General features: G+C 39.4%; 1 protein-coding gene across 1 annotated transcript in view; it reads right to left on the reverse strand.

Annotated features, from left to right (window-relative positions):
- The window catches only part of KIAA0825 (KIAA0825 ortholog), a 236,229-nt gene that overhangs the window by 198,263 nt on the left and 14,410 nt on the right, over positions 1-23,556 (reverse strand). Inside the window, exons 2-3 of the mRNA XM_059492425.1 lie at positions 2,710-2,813; positions 703-842 (exon numbers count right to left, since the gene is read on the reverse strand). Of these exons, the coding sequence (XP_059348408.1) occupies positions 703-833 (131 nt within the window). The 5' untranslated portion in view covers positions 834-842; positions 2,710-2,813. The remainder of the gene's footprint in view (positions 1-702; positions 843-2,709; positions 2,814-23,556) is intronic.

The following is a 23,556-nucleotide window of genomic DNA, read 5'->3' on the forward strand; positions in this document are numbered from 1 at the left end:
TATGGCAATGGTTTATTTCCATCCTTTCAGAAGCTGTTTGGGAGCAAAGACCTCTGACAAACGTGGGCTACATTAAAATGATACAATCTTAAAAAAGATGTCATGATGGATGCTCCTTGAAATCATACTTTAAGAAGCACTGTTTATACTTGAAGATGCTCACAAAGGTGAGCATTTTCAAAATTTAGTATAAAATCCTATCATTTGTTATATCTCTGACTGTATACTTATTTTTTTAAATGGACGAAAACTTTATTTGCTTAAGAGCATCTTTCACTGATGAAAGTATTACAAAGGTACTAAAGAGTTAAGCCACAATGTTTAAACTTTGCCTTTTGTCAAATTCTGTAGTTCTTTTAGTCAATAAAAATGTATCTCATTAGTAGGAAATCCTATCTCATAAAAATAGAAAATACAACTGTCATGAGAATTCACATTTTCTTCCTTCACTATCATACCTGCTGCAACAGAACCTAAGGTGAAGATGATACAATTGTTAAGAATACCATAGAGAGAAAGACTATAGCACAATAATTATACAGCATTAAAAATCTCTTAAATGCTCGAGTGGTTAAAATAAAATTACTGCTGAAGTATTTATCAGAATTTTAACCTGCCACTAGAAAAGAAAGGTGAGTTAAGCCACATTTCTTCACAAATGACTTTCACTAGTATTTTGGATTCAAATAAAATACTCTTTACCTGGAGGAGTTCTTCTTTATTTTTTCATCAAGATCACTAAGGATTTGTCTAAATTCCAATTCTCCAGGGAGGACATCTAACAAACAGTCTAAATTGGAAGAATCAAAAGAATACTCTCCTCCCCATTCCATTTTTAGAATCTGTAAAATAAATACAGAAAAATGGTTAAATAATGGAAATATGCAGACTAGAAGTACCAAAATACACAACATCTTGTTCTTTGGCGATTAGATTATATAATAATATAAATATTATATTATTATGCTTCTGCACAGACTGGTACAGAGGGAAACCGGGAATGCAAGTATTGATATAAGTTTCATAGTATCTTGCATTTCTTTAGTTTAGAGAAATCAGTTCTTTTACCTTAATCACAGCAGTAACCTTTTTTTAAGACTTAGGAAAAAATCTCTTATAATATAATAATAATTTTATATATCTATATATATCTATATATATATATATATGTGTGTGTATATGTGTATATATATATACACAAAATTATATATATAATTATAAATGGAAACTAAAAGCAAACATATTACAGGGTAAACTTATTTTCTGTATACTTATAATTTCTGTCCAAGGAGTGACTGTCTTCTGGAAATTCAGCACATCATTGCAAATACACAAACATAAAAATCCAGACTAAACCAAGTTTTATCTTGCTTTGTACTCCTTTTGACTCACATAGCATTTGACTCACAGGTCAAATCCATCAGCCTATTCAAACTAATACACTACCTTTGTGTCTTTATATCAGAAACGAAGCATTAGCAGGTTTTTTTTTCCTGTTTTCTATTTTTTTCTGCATCCTCTTGTGGGAAAATAATGATATTGATTTTACCATCAGTGATGACTTACTAGCAATTATGAAAAATATTATATAAAAACTGGAACCTTCTTAATAATCAGTATATTTCATGTCTACTATTTAGTATGTCATATTTAATACTATCTATATTGCAGCAACAACATGAGAAACAAACATAATATTCACATGCACACAGTTTGGACAACGAAATATAACAAATACTTTATTTTTCCTGCAAGCAATATTCTTTTATAAAGCAGCCACAGTGTTGGTTGTTATCTAGAGGCACTACTAGAAAAACAAATTTAATTTTTCTAAGTGAACTGTCAGCAAAACACGTTTAAAAAGAACATCAGATATTTAATATGCAAGGTCAAGATGATTGGTTTTGGTCATAGGTGTAGACTTAAGAGTAGCATAAATGCACATGTCTGGTTTTGCTCTTCCAAAGCAACATTTAAAAAAAACATGGAAGTTCTCTAAAGCATAATATCTTGCACATATCAATTAACAGCACACCAATATGAAATATTTAATGGATAAAGTGTTTTCTTAAATTCTCAGAAGTTACAGAATACCCCTTTGCAAATAACAATTCAAACACTTGCAGCATTTTGGGATGTAGCTGAAACTCAATCACTTGCTGGATGTAAATCAAATATATCTCTTAAAGCATTAAGGAAATGTCAGTCTTTTAATCTAAAACTTAACAGATGTTACTACAATTAAAGACACTAATTAAAAGTAGTAGTTAAATAGAATCTATTAAACAGCACTTTACAGAACTGAGATAAAAGGCATACTGAAAATACAGCGCTTTCCTCAATTATGATACTACTTACAATAGACTTGGTCACACACACCCTTTTCTCTTATAAAGGGTTTACACAGAATATAATTTTAACTCCATTCAATATCTATAACTCAAAACCCATCTTTTATTCAACTGTCTTGTAGAACAATCAATGATTGGTGTAAAATGAACTGTATTTTATATACATACATATATATATATATAGCAAAAATACTAACATTTTGGAATGAGTCTTCATAAAATAGCTGCAGAATCAAAATTATGTATTTATATTTAATCCTAACTCTTTACAGCCAAAAGAAGCTCCTTGGGAAAAAATATCAGTATATTTTACAGACTAGTAACTGTTTGAAAAATTCATCAAATGAAAAAAAATCACCTTGTAAACATGACAGCCTAGTTTTCATGCATGCATTCCTGTAAGACTTCTATGTCATACTTCTTTGGTTCACTTGTCAAAACAAAGCAATTATTCCTTTCAGTCTTGGTTTATGGAAGAAAAGCAAAATTTGATTATTCAGTTTTTAAATACTGTTTTAGATGGCTAATACTAATTTCTTCTTCTGAAAATCTAAACCCAAAAATGTTTCAAAAGGAAAAAATAAGAGCATCAAGACATAAATTAGCACAATTGAGGTGAAACTTTACTGTTCTTTAGCATAACCAGAGCCAGGGCCTTCAGTGCACCAAAAGACTCTAAACAGAACTCCACTATCAGCCTGCTGCCTGCCCTCCCTGTGTCCCCTGGGGGCAGCAGGATGGGTGTCAGCTAGCAAGGGCCATCCCCTGTCATTTGGGATTTTCCCCGCCTCTCCTGTTAATGCAAAGAGCAGACAGTTGTTGATGCTCTCAAAGAACCAGTGTGACACAGCTCTCCTCTAAAGGCAAAACCCTCAATGTTTGTTTTTTTAAGAAAGAAATCCATTTCTTTCTTAAAAGAGAAATGGGAGAAGAACTCAGTTTGGAAAATCTGAATTCTGTCAAAGTACTTTAGACATTAATAACCCTCTTTTTCTGTAAAGGAAATTAATTTAAGCTTTGTTATTAAGCTGCATAAAAATATAATTCTACCATATTTCAATTTTCTATTATGATGAACTATTGTATGTTTTAGGACAAATGGTCTTAGAGAACATGTCAGGTGCAACTTTTTAAGCCCCTATCTTCAAAGACTTAGTTCTTTTCAAAACATATTAGAGGACTGTTCATCAACATTAAAATGATGTAGCAATCAAGAAACTTAACCAATGTACAGTTTAGCTTAGAAATATTTTTCAGGTGTCTTATTTTAAGCCACGGTATCAATGAAATTTAACATCAATGTAATAATTTCCCACTTCTAACAAGTGTAAATTATGAAACTTTTTACCAAAAATCTTTAGGCCTATTTAAAAAAATACTACAAAACAATCAAGTTAACACCACAGATAATTCTTGCTTTTAAAACTCACAGGTTTACCATTGAAAAGCACTTTTTGTGTGTGTGTTTTCTTTTTCAGTGTCAATTAAATGGAAGAAATCTCCTATAAAAATTATATGTAGTTGCAATTGGGTATTTCTTCATTCTGATTAAACAGTTAAGTTAAACACAATTGTAAAAGCCTTCCAGTACAAACATACATCTGAAATTCCATGGAATTTCTAAGATCAATTTGTAATATTTATATTTACTATAATATGCCTTTGTTCTCAGACATAGAGTTTGTAAAAGTGGCATTTAGCTAAATCTTGAACAGAATCTTATGAGCACATCTGTTGCTTATGCACATCTCAATGTACCCATAATTTGGAAAAAGGGATATGTCAAATTGCAGCACTGAAATATAGAGAATTAGCCAAATCTTTGAAGCTTTTTTCTGTTACTGCTTCTTATCTTACAGGAGATATCTCTTTATTGCCCTAACATCCTTGCAAAACTAAAAGGGAATGAGAGAATTGACAAGATTTTTCATCACTCAGCTTATGCTTTCAATAAGACCTTAACAGTGATTTCCTTTATCTAGCTTTAGTTGTGTAACTGCTTCCAGCCGCTTTACAGCACAGAAGATGTCATCTGCAATTGCACAGCAGGCAGCAAGAGCAATGGCAGTGGCCTGAGATACTACAATTCAATGTGAAATTCCTATTGTTCTGTATATTTAAATAGTCTGAATATTTAAAATTATTTTGAAAACCAAATAGAGCGTACAAAAGAAATCCATTTAAAAACTGCAATTTCTTCAGCTCTACTCTGACATGGCAAAAGCTTTTTACCCAATTTTCTGTGGCAAAAATCCTTTAAAATTGTTTACTGTTTAAAACAGACTTGTAAAAGAAAAGGAAAATTTAAAATTCTCTCTATAAAAGAACATGATTCATTTTTGTTTCTGCTCATATGTATCGAAGATCCCTATCTAAATTTTCCAAACTGCCTTTCACCTATTTCGCCCACTTTGCTGAAGCCTACAAAACATTTACAAAAAGAATATCATATTGTTCCAGTAAAAAAGACATTTAATGCATACAAAAAAAACTCCTTAACAAAACAGAACCACCAGTCTTCATTATGGTTTTATTTACTAAATATTTTGAATGCCACAAATAACTTTGAAACAAGTTTACAAAAATAATCTTGCAATGCTCCCCCTGCAGACTTTCCACATTTGCTGTTGTCATAAACTTTTACTTCAATGTTAATTTTCTATTTGTAAATTATTATCCACCACACGCTTAAAACATTTGCCTTTATATTTTTTGAAGATGGATTCTAAGTATCTATAATTAAATACTCACTTGTAACCCTTTTGAACACAGCTTTCTTCCAAATTCTGCCGTAAGAGTCACCAAATAAAAGAATGGTAATAAAATATAACTAAAGAAACACAGTCCTCACTATGGATGAAACAGAAAGCTATACCTTCCACCTAAAGCTGTAATATCAGAATGCAGTGCTGCGATCTAGGGCAGCTATATCAACCCTTAAATCATAATATTGTCAAAAAGGACTGTGAAAATGCACATTTCTGACAAATAGCATATGCTACTATTTTTAACATCTGTAGTTTTTTCAAACTATATAGCTTAGGCCTGCATTGTAACCATATGTACATGCCAGAATTTGTAACTAAAATCTGTGAGTTCTCCCTATTGTCTCTCCCCAATTCTTTGAGCCACAGAAAGTGAAATGCTGCGAATAGAAAGGAACCAGCACTGCTTTTTAAGATTTGTTACTACTTGGGACTGGTAAAAATGTTCAAAGACAGGAAAGAATATTCATTTACATAAACTTAATCAAACACTATTGGTGTGACACTACTGTAAAGGCAGTGACTTCAAAAGAGGAACATGCCATCTGGAGTTACAAGGAAACTCCTGAGTAGTTATGTCAGAAGAAAGGAATAAAGGATAATGTGATTTCATAACCTTCAGTAAAGAAAAAATGGCCATTTTCTGAGTAGCTCTTGGGACAAACAGTCCTATATCATCTTTAGCTCTCAGCTGGTTATCCTGCAGCTGCAATCCTGCAGTGTATGATCCAAGGTTCGACATTTATAAACAAGCCACCCTTACAGAAGAAGCCTGCAAGCATTAAGAATCCTACCTCTAAATCTAGTGGCTTTCCCTACCTCCTTGTTAGTCTATATGGTTACTAAAACCATAAGTGTGACAACACAGAAGCATGTCTATATACAAGTGCAAGTAATTTTTTTTCGTTTTGGTTTTTTTTTTTTGGGTTTTTTTTTTTTTTAAGCTCCTATTTTATTTCATAAGTTTGGGACTTTTTTTAAAAAGGATAAATCTGGTGCAATGTTGTCTTCTTTTTATATGGTTTAAGGCCTTACAAAAATTAATTTACTCATCAACTCTTCTGCCAATGTCACATACAAACACAGGACAAAATTACTCTGGCACTGTCACCATTTAAGACTACATTGATTTAGATTATGTCACCATTTAAGACTACATCAATCTCATTGTCAAATTATTATACTTTATGAATGATGGATGCTTTAAAATAATTTTAAATTAAAACAATAATTACCAATCAGTACAGTAAAGTAATCATCAATGCATAGAAAAGAGATTCTTAGAAGCCTATTTGGAAATACCTACTCAATATTTTCTTTTAATCTTCTTAGCCAAGAAACTGCAAAATAAATAGAATCATTTCAAAACAGATTATAGTACCTAATTTATTTTCTCCTGCTCCAGATGAGAGTTATAACTACTGGGTAAATTTTGCATAGAGGTATGAGAAAATATCTAAGACCAGTAATTTTCCCAGAAAAACTGAATGGCATTGTTTTCTTCCTGAAGAACAAGAACACAAGACATATCTTACGAGACTAATGGTGCATCCTCTGCAGAACTGTCTATCTAATTGTGGCAATAAGTACTGCTATTTAGGTATAATATTTGAGTTTTGTCATTTTGTGGCACTTACAAACTCAGAAAGAAGAGGTAATACTTTATAAAATCCCCCCCCAAATCCCTCACAGAACCATGTTCTGAAAAGCATCTGCTATGCCATTCCTATCTTGCAGATCATTAGTGTCTAAAACTGCACAGATTTATAAGGACTGTTCTGAAAGAACTTATCTTTAAGCACACTGGTAAAGCACCAAAAGTACACTATTTTCAACTAAAAACCTTACAAATACCCACTAGCTACTTCTAAAAGACTTTTCTTGTTTATTAGAAAAATCTTCCATTGTAACACAATTCACTTTAAGGACAATGGTATTTAAAAGACAGAAATTTCAAGACCTTTAAGGTCTTGTCGTTCAGTAGATCAGACAGAGTTGCTGGAATTTTAACAGGAAATAGCCTTCCAATGAAACTATTATATTTAAAAAGAATTACAAAAATAGTCTGTGACCACAGCTTTTAAAAGGTAGGCTGCATTTCAGCTCCTTCATTCCCACACACTCTATTTTCTTTCATTACTACTCAATTTAAAGCTGAGAGCATGAAAGATGTCCATTTTATAAAAATGAAATACAGAAGCTCTCCACAGAGATACCTCTTAAATTGGCCCAAGTTTATAGTCGCATTCTTAAAAGTTTGTTTCGTAGTATAAATGTAATGGATTTTGGATTTTTTCCCAAATACTATTATTACTGCTACTGTAGTAGTACTACACAGGATCATGTGAAACATTTTATTAGCCAAGAAATTTCCCTTTTTTTTTTCTTTTTCATCTTCTTTTTAATGAAATTATTACTTTTTTCTGCTGCCATTGCTCAGCTTGTAAAGCTTGAAATGACACTGCTGAATGTACAATGCACCACTCAGATTCTACGGCACAATACGGGCTCATATTCTTACTCAGCTATGTTTTTCACCTTCAACAGCACTGCTAAGTATCTGTTTGCCCCCCCTTAAAGAAAAAGACACTTCATAAGTAAAATAATTACAAGCTAACTATTTTTACCATGTTGTTATGATTTAGGAATCATTACTGAAAACACTCCAAAGCACACACTGGTTTGGACACTCCCCCTTTCTCCTCCCCCACTTCCTGAGGCAGGAGGGAGAGGAGAATTGTAAAACGTAAAGCTTACAGGTTGAGAAAAGGACAATTTACTGGAAACAGCAATAAGATCAAAAATGTAACAATGTATTTCAGGAACAATGTTACCTGAAATACACAAAAGTTGTACAAGAAAGGAGATTGATTCATACATGGAAAAGCCCACTACCCAGAAACCTGTCCTGAGCAAATGTCTGCCACATTTCCCACAGCCAGAAGGAATGCCCTCCCCTCACCCTCAGTGATAATGTGACATGGTAAAGAATAACCTCCAGGTGCTAGCCATGACCCATCCAGGCTGCTGCTAAAAATAACCCTGCCCTGGAAAAAAGCAGGACATTATCCACCCCTTATTATGCACCCTATAATTTATGCTCAAATCCTACACCTTCCACCAATACACACATAGTACATATACACAAGCACACATATACACATCAGTAGTCATTCCTCCAACATATCTGTTGAGCTCACTGAGCCCATGACTGTGGGTTCTCTGTCCTAGATGCCTTCCAGGGCAGGAGGGCTGCTGTGCTGTCAGGTTGTTGCAAGCTGCATCACGAGCTCAGGACCAGTGTATCTGGAGCAGTCCGTACTCACTACCCATGCTAGTTATGGGATTCAGCTACTAATATTATACAACAAAATATTACAGACTGCTCTCACCTAAAAATCAAATTCCCTTCAGGTACACATCATATTTCCCCATCCAACTGCATTAGATACCAAGTACACCCGGGTCATTGAGCAAAAACAGTCCCACAGACAGGTTTGTCTTAGCTTAAACCTGGACTAATCCAAACTGTCTCCCCTAACATATTCCTAATGTGCATCACAGGAATTTTATCCCCCTCTTTGGTATGAGATTTGATTGGGTAGGGCCAGGTCGATTCATGGAGCCTCCCTCTAGTGTTAACTAACCAAGTGGGCTTTGCTAAGTGCGGACCTCAATGTATGAAGGTCCAACCACCCATTGCTTTCAATGTGGTTTTAACAGTCCATTGTATTAACTCAATTTTCCCAGAGGCTGGTGCATGACAGGGAACATGATACTCACTCAATACCATGATCTCTGGCTATGAGGTCTATGAGGCTATTTTTGAAATGAGTCCTATTTTACAACTCCATTTTTTCTGGAATGCCATGTGGTCACAGGACTTGCTTTTTGAGGCGCAAGCCGGTGTTCCAGGCAGTGGGGTGAGGCACAGGATACATCTCCAGCCATCCAGTGGCGCTTTACACCATTGTCAGCACTCAGGGCCTGTCTCCCAGGCTGTGGGAGAGGGATGTAATTAATTTGCCAAATCACTCCATATTTATATTTCGACCATTGTCCACCACACCACAGAGACTTTACCTACCTGCTTGCTTAAATGCAGTGCACATTTCACTTCTGAATAACACGGAGAAATGTCCATAACTGAGTTGTGCGCCCCTCTTTATGCTGCATCTCTTCCCTGATAACCTGAGGTGTACTGAGCCCACTGACTGGAAATAATTCACCCTTATGCTGCCAGCCCAGGTGCACCTGAGACACTTTAATCTCGACAGCCCAATCCACCTGTTCATTGTTGTGATGTTTTCCAGCAGCCCAGCTCCTGGGTGCATGTGCATCTGCATGATGTGCTTTTACGGCTAACTCCTCTACCTGGGCAGTGAGATCTTGCCACAGTTCAGGAGCCCAGATTTACTTCTGTGCTGCCAATTGGCCTTTTCCCATTGGTTTAGCCATCCCCACAGGGCATTTGCTGCCATCCACAGTACTCCACCACTACACAAGTCAGTGTAGAGGTAGAGCACTGGCCATTTCTCTCATTCAGCAATATCTACACTCTATGCCACTGCAGTCTGGATAAGTCCAAGGCAAATAGTGGTGCTGTGTTTCCAGCCCTGGGGCAATTGATTGCAGGCATACTAAATACCCTCCAGGTGAAAGCAAATTGTTGCAGGCAGTCTGCTGCTAAAGGAATGGAGAAAAACACATTAAGTAGTATTAATGATGGCAGGACTTTGCTGCCTTGGACTCCAGTTCATACTGAAGTTCCAGCATATACAGCACAGCAATGCTCAGTGGTGGTGTGACTTTCTTCAGACCATAATTCTGTCAGTCTCCACTCTCTACTGGAGTTATGCACTGGCCATAGAGGGCTCTAGAGGGTGAGAGTCTCACTGACTGCTCCTTGGTGCTGTGATCCATGAATCATCTAATGGATGGAAGTCATTGAGTCCTGGTTGGTGTGATATTGCCAACACTGCACTGTTGTGGTGGTGACCATTACCTGTTATTCTTCAACCTTCAGCAGTCCTACAGCAGAAAGGTCCTCTGAATGACCAGGCAAGGCTACTTAATGCCCTCTGTCTGTACAGCAGTCTCATTGATTGACACTGGCTGGATGCCAGGCACCCACCAAAGCCTCTTTATCACTCCCCTTTGCAGCTGGACAGGGGACAGAAAATATAACAAAGGGTTCATGAGTCAAGGATCAGGGGAGATCATTCACCAAACATAGGCACAACAGGCTCAAATTAGACATTTATTGAATTTATTACTAACAAAATCAGAGCAGGATACTGAGAAGCAGAATAAAATCTTAAAGAACACCTTTTCTACACCCCTACCTCCATCCCAGCTGTGACTTACAGGGAGACAAGGAATGGAGGTTATGATCAGCTCATTACAGACTGTTTCTCCCTCAGCTCAGGGAGAGAAGTCCTTCTACTACTTCCACAGGCAGTTCCTCCCACAGGAGACAGTTCTCCACAAACTTCTCAGAGGTGAGTCTATCCCATGGGCAGCAGTCCTCCCCAGACTGCTGCAATGTGGGTCACTCTTGCACTGGGTTCAGTCCTTCAAAAACAGGTTGCCCCAAAATGAGTGCCCCATGGGGTCACAAGTCCTTCCAGGAACCCTGCTCCAGCATGGGCTCGTCTCTTCACAGGTCTGCAGATCCCTGTCAGATATCCTGCTCCAGCACAGGCCTTCCCCAGGGTAACAGCCTCTTCAGGGGATCCACCTTCTCTGGTGTGAGTCTACTGCATGGGCTGCAGATGGATCTCTGCACCCCCATGGATCTCCAAGGGCTGTAGGGGCACACCTGCTTCACCATCATGTTCACCATGGGCTCCATTGCACAAGCTGCTCAGCTTAGGCACTTGGAGTATCTCCTCTCTCCTTCTCCACTGATCTTGGTGTCTGCAGAGTTGCTCCTCTCACATAGTCTCATTCCACTCTTCTCTGATTATAATAAAAACTGTGCAATACTTTCCTTTCTTTTCTTCTTCTCTTCCTTCTTGTTCTTCCTCTTCTTCTTCATCTTCAATATGTTATCACTGAGGCATTACCACCATTTCTACCTGGCCCAGCCTTAGCCAGCAGCACATTCATATTTGGATCTGCCAAAGATCAGCTCTGCCAGATGCTGAGGAACCTTCCAGCAGCTTCTCACAAAATCCACGCCCTATGGCCCCTGCTTCCAAAAGCAGGTCATGCAAACCCAGCTATCCCAAAAGTCCAATGATGGCCTTTTGAGTCCTTGAAATATCCTCTTCCTGAGGTAATCTATGCCGAGGATGCACAGGGCCTCTGGGCCAGTCACAGTGGAGTGCGTTTGCTGTTTGTTCCCAGTCAGCTTCCAGCACAGCCAGCTGTCCAGCTCCCCGTCACCTCAGAAACAGACGGATTCTGCCCCTATATATCTTGATGGCATCAGGGTACACTGAACATCTGTGTCAACTAAAGTTCTTGTGGGTCTGATGTACCAAGCCTAGGATCCACACAGTCCAATAGATTTGATTGTCCCTTTCCCCCACCTGGCTAGTCAGGGCCTCTCTAGGTCTGGTCATGGTATTCATTGATATTTCTTGTAAATATGAACTGGAGATCCCTTCAGGATTAGAAGTAACATCAGCCCTTCTATTCTGTCTGAGGACTCACCCACTGGAAACTGGAGCTGCATTTATCCTTGAAGAGCTTCCTCTGATGTTTGTTCTTCCTCCCAACTCACGTACCTGTGCTGCCAGAACAAAGGTGGGTTTTTCATCCTACTTCCTTACATCCCCTCTGGGGTGACACAGCAAAAGCCACAGGTCACCTTGTGGTTTGTACCCTCTCTCTTGAGCAGAGGGTACTTGCTCCCAATAGTTTAGACTCTGGTCCACACTGGAGGGGCATGGGACATTTCCTCTCTAATCTGATGAAGTCTTTTGAGTCTGTCTGCAGTCTTGGACAGTCTTTCCACAGACAAGGTGCAGGTCAGTAGGGAGGAAAAAAGATGACCATCACATGGCTGTAGCTAGGTAATCACCTAAAGCACTTTGTTCCTCCTCCTGTCATGGACATGGATGCCAGAGAGTTGGTGTACGATGATCATGTGCTCCGTACAAACTTCTGCCACGTGGATTGTGCACTCTGGACCTCATCCAGGTCTACAGGGGACTGCACCTTAATTGAATCCCTAGAGACTACCTCCAGAACACTCATTCTCCCAGGTACTGGATACCTTTCTCCATGGTGCCCCACCTGCCTGGGTGCACTACTAGATCATCCCTGAGAGAGAACCTTTCTCTCACGCTTGACAGGAGTCACCTCCAAAGGCTGAGAGCTTCTGTCCTCTTCCCAATGCCCTCGTCAGTGCCAGATCCTGGGACAGGGATCCCAGCTCCTCAGCCTCATTACCACCTAGTTTCATATCATGTGCCATGATATGGCAGCACTGGAGCAGCCAGGTCAGACTGGCAGCTCAAATCTTCTTGCACACCCTGCAGCTCACCCAGGGACAGGGATCAGTGATTATCTCTGGATCTGCCTTTCCCTCCTGTTGCATCGGCATGGGCTGTTCCTGCAGCTCAGCTGCAGCTTGAGTGGCCACAGTGGCTGTTGGTGTGATTTCCTCCTCTTACCCCTGAGGTATCTACTGTCAAGCAGTAGTCAATAAATAGGAGCCAAAGCCCAGCATAGTGCTTAACTGCTTGCCTCTCTGGGACTGCCACAGCATTTTTCTTTCAAATATTCTGCTACTTCATCAGGGTCCCGCAGTTGCTCAGAAGTGAACTTCAAAGCCATTGGAACAGAACAGAGCTCCAAATGCTGATCCACCTTCTCCTAAATTCCATACCACTTATGACTAAACACCCTTGGCGTAGATGGCCTTCTTAAAAATCTCTTTCTTGACTAAACATGGTGAAAATCATGCTGAAGAGACATGGCAGGCATAGCAGTATGAATATGCTTTCCTTAACATCCAAAGGGAATCAAAATTCTCAAAAGCTGTTGTAACAGGTATGAAGGAGTAAAAGGGGCTAAAAAGGTGGGGAAAATCATCCTTCTCTGTTCCCATCACAGGGTGGGTATAACTAAAGAATTCCCAGAGGTTGCACCCAAGGCCAGGGTAGGAGCAGAACACTGAGCACACATTCCAAATTACTTCCTTGCCCTTGATGTTACCATGTAACTGATATCACACACTACTGTAACCAAGCCATTCTGATCTCCTTCTCTGCTCTGAAAAAAGAACACTGTGGTGGACACAGTGTCCACCGAAAGATATACAAGGTTAGGTACCATCCCCACATGGACAGATCACAGCATAAGCAGTGATTCTGTACCTAATAAAACAAATGCTTAGACCAAATTTATTTCAAACCCACTCTAGTCAGATGTACTGTTATCTGAACCCTTTGACCCTGTGCTGGACACCAAATAAGGTTGTTGTGGTTTACGAATGGTGTTCCCTAATTTAGTGCTCCCACTGAACCACTTTAAACCAAGCATTAGTCACTCACTTACCCCTCTCCCTGCCATGAGATGGGCAGGAGTACTGGAAGCACAAAAGATTAAGGGTTGAGGTAAAGTGAAGATTTTGGGTTGAGGTAAGAACAATATACTGGAAATAGCAATGAAGTTAGAAACTAACAGTAACGGCAACAATATTAATAACAGGGTGTACAAGAAATGATTCACACACAAAAAAGTTCATCACATAGCAATCTGCCAAACATGAATCACCTCCACACTACCCTCAACTGGAAGAGACACCCTTTCCCTGCCCATGGCAATGATGAGAGATGGTAGAGAATAACCACTTGGCTACTGCAAAAATTACCCCTGTCCTGTCTGTAACCAGGACATAAGGTGTACATACACACTGGAGTACACACAACCTAAAATGTGTCAGGTATTTTCAAGCTTGCAAGGCAAGTTCTTGTTTGAATTACTTGCTTGCTTACCCCCTACACCACAACCAGGAGTAGCTTCCTAGTCAGCCTCTACCCAAACCTTCAAAGCATGCAACAGATCAAATCAGACTTATCTTAAGGACTGAACTCATAAGAAACCTTCACTGCTCTCACTCAAAGTGCACCAGCAAATTCATGATGAAGCCCAGAAAAGGCAAAGTCTTTTCATTGTGAATATTTGATTACACAGAAACTGTACGAGGATAGCAAAATTGACTAAATAATCTTAAAGGCATCTGTATCACTTCCTTTCAGAAAAAAAGCTTTTCATCATGGCATAAGTGACATACTACCTACAATAACACCTTTCTCCTCAGTGTTGACAGCCTCTTCTTCACAGCAAAACTGTGAAATGAAGTTAAATTTTAAGTTTCCTGCTGTTTTTTATACCAAACTCTTTCTATTTAATTATTTAATTGCCTTCTTAACTTCCATTCTTGTACTTGACTTCTTCTGTATTCCTGCTTCTCAGTCAACTTTCCAAAGAAAATGAGGCTTACACTACTATTGCCTGGATTTCTTCTCCAAACTGCCTCAGGCACACCCTCTTCCCAATGCAAACAAGTTTTACAAAGGGGTAAAAAACTCAAAACTAAATTGTTAAAGGTTTTGAGAAAACAGTTACATAAATGGAAAAGAAAATCCCTGCAACAGACTCTGCTAAATTTAGCCAGATTTTGTAATCCAATACAAGAGACAAAGTCTTAAAATACTAGGTATTCCTAATTAAAGATGCAATCATACTGTGATGCTGGACAACATGGCAAGTGATCACCACTGAGCCATCAATGTCAGAGGCAAGATGAAGTTCACAAAGTCCATGAAGATGAACGACTAGTATCAGTCCTCCTGGAGGGATCACAATAGGACACACAGCTGTGTCTTGATTTCAGCTTTCAGTGACAACAGTCAGTACCATCTATGCAGACAATCCCATTCTTTGATTTGTGCTATCTGGAGGTCTTGGAAAGTAGGGAAAGAAGGCCAGTCCCCAAATAATTTTTTACAAAAGAGAACTGGATGAAAGGAGCATCAGTCTGATAATAGCACAATGTCACTTATGGTAAAGGCACCTACTAGTTAGGGTCTGCAGTCATCTACATAACAATTTGGAAAAAATCTTATCAAAAATAAGGACATATTAGGCTCCCTATTGTCCCAATGCAGGAAATAAATGGATTGTCCTGGGACATCTGAATTCACACAACACACTTAGTGTTTGGCAGATGAATCACATATGAAGTTTTTTAAATAAAAAATACCTCTGACAGGCAAAATCAGAAAAGGCAAATAGAAGGAGACTCTAGGACACTTTGGGACCATTTATACTTGTCATGGGTTGATGATGGCTGGATGCCACACACCTACCATAGAATTCACAAAATGACTAGGTTGGAAGAGTTATTAAAGATAACTCTTAAGATTTAAAGATAAGATAACTCTTAACCCTTAAAGATCATTGACCAACCCGTGGCCAAAGCCACTCACTCCCTCCTTTTGGCAGCTGGACAGCAGAGAGAAAATCTAATGAAGGGTTTATGGGTTCAGATAAAGATTGGGAAAGATTGCTCTTCAAATACCATCACGGGCAAAAAAGGCTCTAATTAAGAGCCTTAAGAATTGAGTTTATTATTAAGAAAACCAAAGCAGAATAATGAGAAGTAAAATAAACCCTTAAAAATACCTTCCCTCCATCTCTCCCTCTTTCCCACCTCTACCTATCCCAGTGGTGCAAGGAGACACGGAGTGGGGGTTGTGATCAGTTTATTAGGCGTTTCTTCTGCTGCTCAGGGAGAGAAGTTGTTCCCCTGCTGCACAGTGAGGTCCCTCACACAGGAGACAGTTCTCCATGAACTTCTCTCATGTGAGTCCATCTCATAAACAACAGCTCTCTGTGAACTGCTGCAACATGAGTCCATGCCACAGACAGCCATCCTCCCCAGACTGCTGCAGCACAGATCTGTCTTCCACAGGTGCAGTCCTTCAAGGACAGGCTGCTCCAGCCTGGCAGCAAGGCCTTCTGTCCATTATCTTCCCATGGGGTCACAGCTTCCTCTCAGACATCCACCCACTCCAGTATGGGGCTCTTCCATGGGCTGCAGAGGCACAGCTGCTTTACCATGCTCTTCACCACAGGTTGCAGAAGCATCTCAGCTTCAATGCCTGAAGCACTTCTCCCCCTCCTTCTCCACTGACCTTGGTGTCTGCAGAGTTGTTCCTCTCACATGCTCTCACTGCACTCTAGTTGCAATAACAACGTCTTGGGTGTTTTTCTTCTTAGGTATGTTACCACTGAGGCATTGCCACCATTTCTAACTGACCCAGCCTTGGCCAGTGGCACATTCATCTTCAGTGCCACCAGGAATTGGCTCTGCCAGACACTAAGGAAGCTTCGAGCAGCTTCTCACAGAAGCCACCCCTGTAACTTTCCACTCAGAATGTCTGCTGACAGAAACAACAAGAATCCTGCAAGAGCAGAGTCCCAGGAAGGATTTCAGGACTCAGATTATTATTAAACACAGGGATATGGCTTTGTTAGGCACTTTGGAAGCCTCACTCAGAATAAGAAGCCAAGTGACTTGGCACACAATACACTAGTCAGAAAGTCACTTCTCCAGTGAATCTCAGAACCACATCCACCTTCCCTGTCTTTGTTTCTGAAGAACTTCTCAAACCATCTACTTGGACATTGCTGCTTTATGTTGCACAAGAAATCATGCAGAAACATGATGCAGAAGACAGAAAAAAAATAAATGAAGAAAAAAGTAATGAAAATTATATGAAGATATGCATGGATTCTTCTTGAAAATAGTAAGTAAAATGCCAAAACCACAAGAGACATGAAACTCACGGCTTGAGAACAGCATCATTGTTTTAGATAACTGAGAGGAACTGAGGCAATGCCAGCTGCAGTGGCCTAAATATTATTAGATAAAGTATGAGAAATAGGAGGGCATAACTCCCATTATGCCCTCTCATTTCATAAGCAAGTGATATTCCCTTTCATTACTGCCCTCCAAGTCTTACCCACAGAAATTCTACCTCCTTCAGCTGACAGCTAAAAAACAAACCTGGCCTGCTTGGTAAGAAGTGTTGACTCAAAGACTTCTGCCTAATCATCACTGAGCTTGAAAGACACATGACAAATAACACAAGCAAAAAGAATGAACTAGTGAAGGCCTATGTGTTCTTTATTATAGAAATGCCTGTGCTAAGTTGGAGAACATCTAAAAATTAAAATGGCATCCTGTGACAAAGATTGTTTCTAATTTTTCCACAAGGTTTAAATGAATAATCATATTACAATTCTTAGAACTGTGAATTGACATGCTCATTCTTGGCATACAAGTAAGATCTTGAAAGTAACATAAAAGATTCTTAGATTTGCTCTATTTTTTAGTATTACTAATTAATAGAAAGTTTTTTATTACCAAACCAGAAAAATATTTTTTCACTTTTACTTTGAGAGTTTGTTACTAAAAAACATTGTTTACTCCTTAACTTAGATATTTGTAATTAACAAGTATGCAAGATGGGAAATGTGAGAAAGGGAAGAAGATGGGAAGAAAGCTTGACATGGTTTAGGAATGGTACTCCCCAAGTCAAAGCCCCCACTGAGATTCTCCAAAACCACACTACTGCTCACAGTTGCTTCTTCCATTTTTTCATTCCCCCCACAGCAGTGTGATGAGTTGAGAACTGGAGGAACAGAAAGCAAGGATCATGAGCTGAGAGGAGAACAATTTAATGGGAAGAACAATGAGATGAGAAAACAGGTAGTAAGAGCAATAATACGAATTTTAAAAGTGTACAAAATTGAGGGTGATTTACATGCAAAATGCTCACTGCTGAGCCATGTAAGTCTAATCCAACTTCAGCCATGTTTTCCCAACGAGAAGGAACCCCTTTTCCCTGGAAAATAGAGAGTCTGCTTCCCCACTCCTGGCATTGACATGAGGTGGTATACATAGCCTTGGGGCCTTGGCTGTGGTACTTCACAGCTACTGCAAAAAATTAACCTTTTCCTGGTCAAAAGTCCTTCTTACTTGTTCATGTTGCTTTAATTTTTCCCCATTTTAATTAACAAATTTTTTAAAACCTACATTTAAATCATAGTATAAAGGCCATACTTTGTCACCGTCAAATGTACTGAATCCAGTGTTGATGATACTGGGAATGTTTTATCTAATACTTGGCACATCAAATTAGTTTAAATATTCCAATTTTGCTCTATCAACTTTTTCAATTTCCACTTTTTTCACAAAAGAGAAAAGTCAGGCACTGAGAGATATTCTTCAGATAAAATGCCAGACTATGATTGCTATGGTATAAGAGAAAGTAATTTTTATAACTAGCTCATCATGAGAAATTAAGCTGGATGTTCCTGTGCCGGACTTCCAAATACCAAAAATTCATTCAGACATAATATGGGTACAGCATTTATTAGGGAAGAAGTAAGAATGAAGAAAAAATTAGACTAATTACATAAACTACAACTTTAAAAAATGAATACATAGCTTTTAGAAAGACAATTACATAGACTAAACTTACTAATAGTTTACAAGCACACACTTTCTTAAACTTACACAGTTACGCTTTCTTAAACTAGGCAAATTAAAGATACAAAGAAATAAATTTCTGCAGCACTGATAGAGTTTTTAGAAATTCTTCTATAAACATATCTGTGTGATGTTCATGTTCCTGTCGGATAATTTCAAACAGATGACTAGAACAAATAGCTATTATTTCCACCTTGCAATAGCTGCTGAATGACTTTATCTCAAGATTTTTGATAGATGATCATATACTCTTATACTCAATCAAGCACAACTGGAATGATTGCTCAACAAGGGAAGACAACACAATTCCATATGTAACTTATATTTGTTTCCTAGATCACAGAGCAGTTTGCAGTCAATAGCTTTTCAACCTATGTGCCTATTTCAGTTTTGGAAAGTACTGCAATAAGACATATTCTAAAACTGACTACTCTGAAGAACACAGATGTAGAAAAGACAGCTCTTGACAAATCTTACTAAAACTTACCTTACTTATCAAAGAATCAGAAAACATTAAGGTTGGAAAAGAGCTCCAGGACAAGCAAGTCCAACCTTTTACTGAACACTGCCACAGCAACTAAGTCACCAAGTGCCACATTCAGTTCTTTCTTGAACACTTCCAGAGATGGTTACTCTACCACTTTCCTGAGCAGCTCATTCCAATACTTAACAACCCTTTCTGAAAAAAAATTCTTCCTTGATGTCCAAACTGAAACTCCCCTGACACATCTTGAAGGTATTTGCTCTCATTCCAGTATTTAACAACCCTTTTAGTAAAGAAATCCTTTCTAATGTCCAAAATTAACCTTCCCTGACACAGCTTGATGCCCTTTGTTCTCATCCTGTCACTAAGTGACTGCAAGAAGAGACCAACCCTATTTCGATACAGCCTCCTTCCCCTTTTCAGGCAGTTGTAGAGAGTGGCAAGGTCTCCCTGAGCCTCCTTTTCTCCAGGCTAAACAACCCCAGCTCCCTCAGCTGCCCCTCATATGGCCCTGCTCTCTACACCCTTCACCAGCTCTGTTGCCCTTCTTGGACACATATTCCCACACCTCCATGTCCTTCTTGAAGTGGAGGGCCCAGAACTGAACACAGGACTTGAGCTGAGGAATCAGCACTGCACAGGGGGACAATCACTGCCCTGATCCTGCTGGCCACACCATTTCTGATAAAGACCAGGATGCCATTGGCCTTCTTGGCCACCTGGGCACACTCTGGCTCACGTACAGCCAGCTGTCAGTCAGCATCCCCAGGTCCTTTCCTCCTGGGCCACTCTCCAGCCACTCTGTCCCCAGCCTGTAGCACTGCATGGGGTTGATGGCATCCAAGTGCAGGAACCAGCCCTGGCCTTGTTGAACCTCACAGCGCCGGCCTGGGCTCCTCGGCCCGGCCTGTCCGGATCACTCTGCAGAGGCTGCTCGTGCTCCAGCAGATCAACACTCCTGCCCAGCTGAGTGCTGTCTGCAGCTTCCTGAGGGTACACTCAATCCCCCCATCCACACCAGCAATAAAGACATTAAGCAGGCCTGGAACCCATACTGAGCCTTGGGGATTCCCAGGAGTGACTGACCACCAACTGCAGCACCATTCACCCCCACACTTGTTACTGTACAAAGCTGGCTTGTACTGATAAAAAAGAATTCCAGCCCAGTTTCATAAACTGGGCCGTGAGTTGAGACAGGGAGTTTCACCAATTATATTCCATCCTGGGCTGCAGATATCTCACTGGTCAGGAGCTGGCCTGTGTGAGGATAGGACCTGTCTAGAACCAGGAGTTTTGAATTCCCTATCTCCTTGAGGCCCTAGAGCCTAAGTAGGCTCTCAACACTAAAATACACTGCTTGTCACATGGACTTTTGAGGTGTCTGTGTTATCCTTGTCTCCAACCACCAACCCCATGGAACACTTGGAATGTGTTCAACATAGTACAATACACACTCTGGGCCCAACCCAACCTTCCAGTTCTTAACCCAGTGAAGCGTGCACTTGCCAGAGCCATGGGCTGCCAGCTTCTCCAACAGAATGCTGTGAGAGACAGTATCAAAAGCTTCACTGAAGTGCAGGTACACAATATCCACAGCCTTTTCCTTATCTACTAGCCAGGTCACCTGGTCATTAAAGGAGATGAAGCTGGTCAAGTAGGACTTGCCATTTCTAAACCCATGCTGGCTGGACCTGATCCCTTGTTAGTCCTGTATGTGGGATGTGACTGCACACAATATAATCTGTTCCATAACCCTCTCTGGTATTGAGGTTGGGTTCACAGGCCTGTAGTTCCCTGAATCCTCCTTCCAACTCTTTCTGTAGTCATGTTGGCCAACCTCCAGTTGTCTGGGACCTCCCCGGTTAACCAGAAGTCATGATAAATGATGAAGAGTGGCTTGGCAAGCTCTCCTGGCAGATCTCTCAGTACCCTTTGGTGAATCCCATCCATCCCCACAGACTTGTGAATGTCTCAGTACCACAGCATGTCACTACTTCCTCCTGCACTGCAGGGGGTCTGTTCTGCTCCCTGTCCCTGTATATCAGGGCAGGGGACTCATTGTCCTGAGGATAACAGGTCTTTATGTTAAACACTGATGCAAAGAATGCATTAAGTACCTCAGTCTTTCCATCATCCCTGGTTACAAAGCTTCCCCCTACCTATCCAATAAAGGATCATTCACCTGGCCATAGTACATGCAGATGTTGTGTCCCTGCTGCCCTCTGGTACCAATGCCGGGCTTTAACACTCTCTGCAGATGGAGATCTGGACAGCTGTATGTTTCTGAGGGAGCTCTCTGGGCCACCCTGCTCCTTCCAGCAACAGCTTTGAACCATACGGAATCCACCGTTGGGCCTGTTCTACTTGGATGGGCAAAAACCACCAGCAGAGCTCACCTGAGGAGCTGGGGAGTGCCTGTGCCCTCCAACAAGCCCTGCTCACACAACCAGCTGCGACAACTGCTGCGCCTCACCTCAACTGATGTGCTTATACCGTTGCCTGAAGTAACTGTATTTCTTAATACCACATCACACATAGTTTCAGGCTGCCATTCCTTTCTTATTATGCAAGTCCTCACGCTTGCATCATTATAACGGATACCAGAATAGCTGTCAGAAAATAATTCTTTCTTGTTTAACTTGCTAAAAAGACATACCTAGTGAATCTGATGTTATTCATGCTACTGCGGCTGAACATAATTTAGTAACAGATAACAGATTTCTCTGGATATTAGTTTTAAGAGCTACTCAGCATCTAAAAAAAAAATCTCAGTTAAAAAATTACTCAGTATTTTTGCATAAACCTTCTGACAGATTAAGGAGTCATAGATAAAAATAACATAAAGGTCCTCTGTGGTACAAAAATAATTGTAGAACACTAACAACTACTAGAGGAAACATTTAGTAGAGAAAAATACAAAATCCTGTTGCTTCTCATGTACTTTTTCATTTAATTTCAAGTTCATTTATTTTATGTGCCTTCTGAAATGTAGAAATTTATTTAACTTTGACATCCTGTTAAGATGTTTTAAAACTACTGAAAATGCTTATTTAGTGCAACACCCCTTTTTTTTTTTTTTTTTAATACATAATTTTACTGTTCCAACAAGCTTTCAACAACAGGCAGAAGGTTAATGTGTTACTTCACCAAAATTCAGCATTACTTTCTAGCTGCAGTGGTTCTGGGAACAAAAGCCATTACATACTACCAAAACAAGTCATCACCTTACACAAAACATTGACAGAAATGTAAAGAAGAGATTATCCCTTAGAAATTAACAAGAACTGTTTAATCACCCTGTGGACTAGTTTTGAGTGACATGGCCTGCATATAGGCCCAAAACCCTTTGGCATCCCTCATTTCTTAGGAGATGTCCTTAGGGAAAGATTCCAATCACTTTCCCTTACATTTATATGAATTAGACTTTGATGGGAGAATGGAAAGAAAACTTCTGCTAATCACAAATACTGGTGCTACATCGTTTCTTTAAAAAAATTATAAAGACAAGCCTTTGCCATGACTGAAGGCTCTGCTCTAAAAATGAATTATACAAGGAAAGGGATATGAGATGAATTACACATCTCACTAAGAAATGAAATGTTAAATTACATTTTCACAGATTAACTTATGCCAAAATGTTAACATGTGCTCTACACCTGCAGTAAATGCAGTAAAAATACTATATTTCATAAATTGTGAAATGCATTTCTGTTGTTTACATTAAGAAAAAACCTCACTACAACTATTACATGATAACACAAACAAGCAATCTGAAATTAATTCTGGAACTATACAAGATAATCAACACTCACTGTTGCCAGGTGTAATCCCTCTGATCTGCCATATTCTGAAGCTCAAAACAATTATCTTACTTTTTGTACTTAAACACTGCAAACACTGAAATGCTAGGTTTTGAGTTTATTATTTTCCTCTTCTTACTCTTCAGATTAATTCCAAGGATGGCAAATAGTAGGAAATGTAGTTTGATTCAATTAATCTCCCCTTTGATGAATACTAGACAACAAGGAAACACAGATGGATTTCAACAGAACAGGGATATTCTCAAAATTATGGGAATTAGGCTAAATACATGGTAAAACCTGTGTATTCAGGAAATACAGCTCTCCCACAACCCCAAGTAACCTAGAGTAAGTTTAACTAAGTCTAAGTCTGAACTGAATTTTAAATGTTCTTCTATTTTAGAGTACTGTAATTTGTGATTTTTTTTTTTTTTAATTTCTGCACTTGGAACTAATTGTGTACACAAAGCATCTAAAGAATACCACTGAATTATAGAATCTCTTGAATTGCAAAAGACCTACCAGATTCATCAGTTGAACTCCTGGCCCTCAGAAAAAGACACTCCAAGAGTCACCAATGTGCCTGAGAGCGCTCTTGGAACACTTCATGAGCTCAGACAGACTTGGTGCAGTAATC

This window comes from Ammospiza nelsoni, chromosome Z, assembly GCF_027579445.1.
Source record: "Ammospiza nelsoni isolate bAmmNel1 chromosome Z, bAmmNel1.pri, whole genome shotgun sequence".
Classification (NCBI taxonomy): domain Eukaryota; kingdom Metazoa; phylum Chordata; class Aves; order Passeriformes; family Passerellidae; genus Ammospiza; species Ammospiza nelsoni.